At 38.5% G+C, this 6,573-nt stretch overlaps 1 protein-coding gene across 1 annotated transcript; it reads left to right on the forward strand.

Annotated features, from left to right (window-relative positions):
- Positions 1-136: 136 nt before the first annotated feature.
- On the forward strand, positions 137-6,567 carry LOC124852596 (the record flags this gene model as incomplete). The annotated part of the gene is made up of 7 exons (XM_047341673.1): positions 137-242; positions 377-618; positions 2,451-2,553; positions 2,688-2,947; positions 3,933-4,038; positions 4,173-4,426; positions 5,986-6,567. Coding segments are annotated over 7 exons (1,116 nt in total), but the record flags the coding sequence as incomplete, so codon positions are not given.
- Between the last annotated feature and the right edge of the window lie 6 nt (positions 6,568-6,573).

Below are 6,573 nucleotides of genomic sequence, written 5' to 3' on the forward strand. Positions count from 1 at the left end.
TCATATGACCTCGTGCTCGAGCACACAAACAAATACAACAGGAAGCCACGAAGAAGAGCACTTTGATCACTGCACATTTACATTGACTACATGTCCAGTTTGTTATTTATATTTGTATTTTCATGTTTCTTTTTAGTTTAAAGGAAATAAAGGAGACCTGATCGAGATCTTCCGTGATGGACCCTATCAGCACTGGGCCGTCTACATCGGAAAGAATGAAGTGGTTCATTTCACTACAGACGGTGAGTGAAGTGATAACTATATTCACGTTAGAATATCACATGGACATGACGTGTATTTCATGATGGCACCTTCCTCCTTTCCTCTTTCTTTGCCTCCCTGTTCTTCCTGTTTGTCTTTTCTATAAAACACACAGGTGGTCAGTCATCTGGCTCGTTGGAGCTTCTGAGCAGCAATGGAAAGGTGAAGATTGAGAAGTTCGCCGATGTGGTCGGCAATGACAGTTACAAAGTCAACAATCTGCTGGATGACACGTACAAGGCTCGTATGCCTATGACCATAGTGAAGGAGGCACGTGCGATGGTGGACAGCGAGCGATCATACAACGTTGCCACTTACAACTGTGAGCACTTTGCTACCGAGATGCGATACGGCGAGGTGTGTATCTAACTGTTGGGTTCGTTAACCTCGTTAACTCTTCCACAGCAAAATTAGTGGGTAGATGTTGTGTTTTTTAAAAGGCGATTGACAGCAGACGAGTCTTCCTTTCTGTTTTCTCCACAAAGTGAGTCATGGTCTTGAACGCTCCGCTAACTGAGAAGCTCTCTCTACAACTCTGATATGACTCAAAAGAATCAAAGAGACAGGATTCCTAATAGTTATCTGAAGTGCATGTAGTGGAGATACTGATATTGGGGATATAAAACATTTATGATACTAATACATCAGCTGATATATATTCCTATGGTGTCGTTATCAAACCCTTATTACATAAAAATGTAAAGGAGGCTTGATATTATACTGTTTAATTGTAAACTCTACTTTAAATTAATATGAATATAAATATATCAAAATAAAGCAAAAATATAGAGCGTGAAATGTGTGGAAATGATTAAAATGACCCTCGAGAGGAATATAAATATTCTGAATGGTTTTCAACAATAAAGGGTTTTATTTAACTAAAAGTGAAGAAAATACAGAGTTCTGGTCCATAAGGGGTCGACTGAACAGAACTTAAGTTTTATAAACTTTAACCAAATGTAACTGAACAGAATCGGACCTGAACAAAAACAAAAACAGATCTAACAAAGGAGAAGATATATAAAGACTGATCAGAGCATTTCAGAAACAAAAGGAGGAGAGAGAGAGAGAGAGAGAGAGAGAGAGAGAGAGAGAGAGAGAGAGAGAGAGAGAGAAATGTAATATAAATGAGGTCAAAAGGTCGACATAATAAATAAATAAATGTTAACTATTAACTAAAGTGAGTTATTGACAGTTAAAGTCCTTGTGTGACACAAAGTGATGAAACAAGTAAAATACATAAACATGAAGATCGGTCTTTGTAATGGAAATAAATCAAAATACTGGAGGTAAAAATATCCATTTTCAGACATGTTTGAAATTATCTGTACAATAACCACAACAGGTTAGTTTCTAAAGACACTTTCACACCTTCCTGGTTTGTTCACGACCCTTTGACTTTTCAGCTTTGTCTGAATTTAAATATCAGGTGTGAAAGGTTCCTCCGACCAAAAGAGGCGTTCAGGGTCAAACTGAACCGTGGTTTGGTTCGTTTGCAGAGTGAAAACTAGAACTGCAGAGTTTGGACTTTCTGATTTAATGCTGCCTCAACTTCTTCACAACTTCAACAGAACTTCTTGTTGTCTTCACCTCTGATGATTTAATGCTTGAACGACAAGGACGTTCATTTTGTGAGAGTAAAATCTAAATGATGACAGAGTTCCAACAAAACTAATGAAATCACTGGGTTCATTAGTTTTCTCCCATCAAACGAAACCCGACCTTTTTTCACATGCACTTTATTCAAACCACTTGGTGAATACAGCACCTGAACACGTGGATGTCAGAAACACATGTTGTCTACAATCTAATCAATGTCAAGTGAAGGTGGTCTCGTCAATGCAAGCTGATGACCACAGGACATGCGTATCTCTGACAAATGTTTAGTGCGCTCCATGAATTACAATGTGAAACCAAATCTAAACAGATCAAATTGAAACAATGTTGGTTTCAGACTTTTAGATGTGAAAACGACTCAAGTAAACTTTCCTCCAAGTCCTGATACATTAGTGGAGTTTCTTTCATGCGTCAACCTGTGGCAGGGCTGTGTCCATGGTTGATCCTCGTGCTCGTGCTCACAAACAAATACAACAGGAAGCCACGATGAAGAGCACTTTGATCACTGCACATTTACATTGACTACATGTCCAGTTTATTATTTATATTTTTATTTTCATGTTTCTTTTTAGGTTAAAGCAAAACCAGGAGACCTGATCGAGATCTTCCGTTGGGGCTATCAGCACTGGGCCGTCTACATCGGAGAGAATGAAGTGGTTCATTTAGTTAACGAGGGTGAGTGAAGTGATAACTATATTCACGTTAGAATATCACATGGACATGACGTGTATTTCATGATGGCACCTTCCTCCTTTCCTCTTTTTTTGCCTCCCTGTTCTTCCTGTTTGTCTTTTCTATAAAACACACAGGTGGTCAGTCATCTGGCTCGTCGGCAAATCCGAGCAGCAGCACCGGAAAGGTGAAGCGTGAGAAGCTCGCCAAAGTGGTCGGCAATCACCGTTACCAGGTCAACAATCTGCTGGATGACATGTACAAGGCTCGTATGCCTATGACCATAGTGAAGGAGGCCTGTGAGATGGTGGGCAGCGAGCTACAGTACAATGTTGCCACTTACAACTGTGAGCACTTTGCTACCGAGATGCGATACGACAAGGCAGAGTCTCGGCAGGTGTGTATCTAACTGTTGGGTTCGTTAACCTCTGTAATGGAAATTTTGCATTTCGTATGTGATGATTGCATCAACAGACTTGTTTATCTAAAAGGGCAACTTTGGGATAAACTTAGGGTTCACGTTTATTCAGGGACTTTAAATCTATGGCCTTTGCAAGCCAGAACTTGATGGTGTCTCTGAGCAAAGGGGTCTTGTCCAGAAATGAAGAGAGAATGTCTCCACCCTAATAAAACATCAAAGAGGGTAATAAGATAGCCAATTGGAGCGGGCAGTGGGTTATAAGAACACAACTCTCATGCCTGTTCTTTGCTCATTGTACATATCATTCAGGTGATGTGTACTTTGGGTCCATCTGCAGATGTTGGATTAAATTTACCGAAAGACAACTGTTTGACTTTGTGCTTGATTCACAGAAAATTGCCAATACACCGCGTTAACTCTTCCACAGCAAAATCAGTGGGTAGATGTTATGTTTTTTAAAAGGCGATTGACAGTAGACGAGTCTTCCTTTCTGTTTTCGCTACAAAGTGAGTCATGGTCTTGAACGCTCCGCTAACTGAGAAGCTCTCTCTACAACTCTGATATGACTCAAAAGAATCAAAGAGACAGGATTCCTAATAGTTATCTGAAGTGCATGTAGTGGAGATACTGATATTGGGGATATAAAACATTTATGATACTAATACATCAGCTGATATATATTCCTATGGTGTCGTTATCAAACCCTTATTACATAAAATGTAGATGAGGCTTGATATTATACTGTTTAATTGTAAACTCTACTTTAAATTAATCTGAATATAAATATATCAAAATAAAGCAAATATATAGAGCGTGAAATGTGTGGAAATGATTAAAATGACCCTCGAGAGGAATATAAATAGAGAGAGAGAGAGAGAGAGAGAGAGAGAAATTAGTAAGGGAAATAAATCAAAATACTTGAGGTAAAAATATCCATTTGTATTTTCATGTTTCTTTTTAGTTTAAAGGAAAACCAGGAGACCTGATCAAGATCTTCCGTGATGGACCCTATCAGCAGTGGGCCGTCTACATCGGAGAGAATGAAGTGGTTCATTTCACTACAGACGGTGAGTGAAGTGATAACTATATTCACGTTAGAATATCACATGGACATGACGTGTATTTCATGATGGCACCTTCCTCCTTTCCTCTTTCTTTGCCTCCCTGTTCTTCCTGTTTGTCTTTTCTATAAAACACACAGGTGGTGACTCATCTGGCTCGTCTGAGCTTCTGAGCAGCAGCACCGGAAAGGTGAAGCGTGAGAAGCTCACCGATGTGGTCGGCAATCACCGTCACCAGGTCAACAATCTTCTCGATGACATATACGAGGCTCGTGAGCCTTCCATCATAGTGGAGGAGGCCCGTGCGATGGAGGACAGCGAGTACACAGTTGACACTTACAACTGTGCGCACTTTGCTATCGAGATGCGATACGGCAAGGCAGAGTCTCTGCAGGTGTGTATCTAACTGTTGGGTTCGTTAACCTCGTTAACTCTTCCACAGCAAAATTAGTGGGTAGATGTTGTGTTTTTTAAAAGGCGATTGACAGCAGACGAGTCTTCCTTTCTGTTTTCTCCACAAAGTGAGTCATGGTCTTGAACGCTCCGCTAACTGAGAAGCTCTCTCTACAACTCTGATATGACTCAAAAGAATCAAAGAGACAGGATTCCTAATAGTTATCTGAAGTGCATGTAGTGGAGATACTGATATTGGGGATATAAAACATTTCTGATGCTAAAACATCAGCTGATATATATTCCTATGGTGTCGTTATCAAACCCTTATTACATAAAAAAATGTTAATGAGGCTTGATATTACTAACTAATAACTCTACTTTAAAATAATATGAATGTAAATAAATCAAATTGAAGTCAATATATAGAGCGTGAAATGTGTGGAAACGATTAAAATGACCCTCGAGAGGAATATAAATATTCTGAAAGACTATTGCAGAGGAAATACTGATTAATAATGTGGAAGATACATCTTTAAATAGTAGTAATAGTAATTTAATGTTATTGTTGGTAAATCTGTTTTATAAACAGGTTTAATCAGGTAAAGTTTAGTTTGTTTAGTTCAGTTTCTGCAGCCCACAGGGAAACCACATCTTTACATTATGAACAATCGTGTTTATAATAAACTCAGATGCCATGTGAACAGAAAGAATCAGAACATGATTTATAATAGAGTAAACAAGCTTCTGAAACATTTCAACTGGAATCACAGCAGAACAGATGTAGTTAAAACTCATTTTATTGAGCCCTTTATCTATTTATCTTTCTATTTATTTATTTAACACAATCTCCTGCAACTGAATACATGCAGATGTGAGTCCATTGTGATATTTCAAACACTACAGGAAGATGAACAAACTCTTTAATCACTGGGTTCATCTGTCACCTTCACTGTGTCGTATACATAATAATCCAGAATGTTCAACCAACCATCTCACAGCCATTAAAGGTCCAGTGTGTAAGATTTAGGTGAAAGGATCTATTGGCAGAAATTGAATATACAATAATCCTAGTGATGCTTCCACTAGTGTGTTTCATCTAAATTGTATGAATTGTTGTTTTTCTTTACCCTAGAATGGGTCGTTTATATTTAAATACTTTATAGGAACATACTTTATATTTAAATACTTTATATTTACATCAGGAGCAGGTCCTCACTACGGAGGCAGCCATGTTTTTTACAGTAGCCCAGACTGGACAAACTAAACCTTTTGAGTTTCTATGACGACGGAAGCTGCCACAGGTTCTCTCTCATGTTTGGAAGGGGAGGGTGAGGTGAGGGGTGTTCAGCTGCAACATGACACTTCACCACTAGATGTCACTAGATTCTACACATTGAACCTTTAAGTGTGGTTTCATAAGGGGACTGTGGCAGAGCTTTACTGAGTGACATTCCACTCGTCCAGATTATATTTCAATAAAAATGTATGTAAATGTTTTGACCTTCAGTTTGTCGATTGTTTAAAAAATAACGGTTTGTCTCATCTTGTCTCTCACAGGTTATTAAAGCTTTGATCGCAGGCTTCTCAGCCTTGGCCATCTAAGTCTCCTCATACGTATCCAAGTAGTTGGGGCATTTGCTTTCTGTAGATCTCTGTTTCACAGTCGTTCCAGCAGTTAAGAGGAAGAGGAAGACAACAAGAACAAAACAAGAACAAATCCCAAACACTGGCAACAATGAATGTTGGCATGTAGCTGACAGTGATTATGATTTAAACTTTTTAAATAAACGATCTCACTTGTGCAATCTGGAGAGAAAAAGGTTGTTGTTCAACACAGTTAAAAGACTTGACCTTGAATCAGATATGACAATAAGGCATTAAATCATCTGGATGATCAGACTAAAGACACATCTCTTCAGACTTCACCTTGGATAAAAGATAAAATATATACTTCTATATCTGTTTAGTAGCACCTATATATATCTAGTAGCACTTATATAACACTTACATATAGCACTTTGTAGTTTGGCTTTCTTGAAGCAAATTGTACTTGATTCTTGTTGTTCTGGGTTTGTTCTCTCATGGTTGATGCTCTTATTGTCACTTTGGATAAAAGCCTCAGCTAATTGAAATGTGATGTGATGT

Source organism: Hippoglossus stenolepis, chromosome 10 (assembly GCF_022539355.2).
Source record: "Hippoglossus stenolepis isolate QCI-W04-F060 chromosome 10, HSTE1.2, whole genome shotgun sequence".
NCBI classification, from domain to species: Eukaryota; Metazoa; Chordata; class Actinopteri; order Pleuronectiformes; family Pleuronectidae; genus Hippoglossus; species Hippoglossus stenolepis.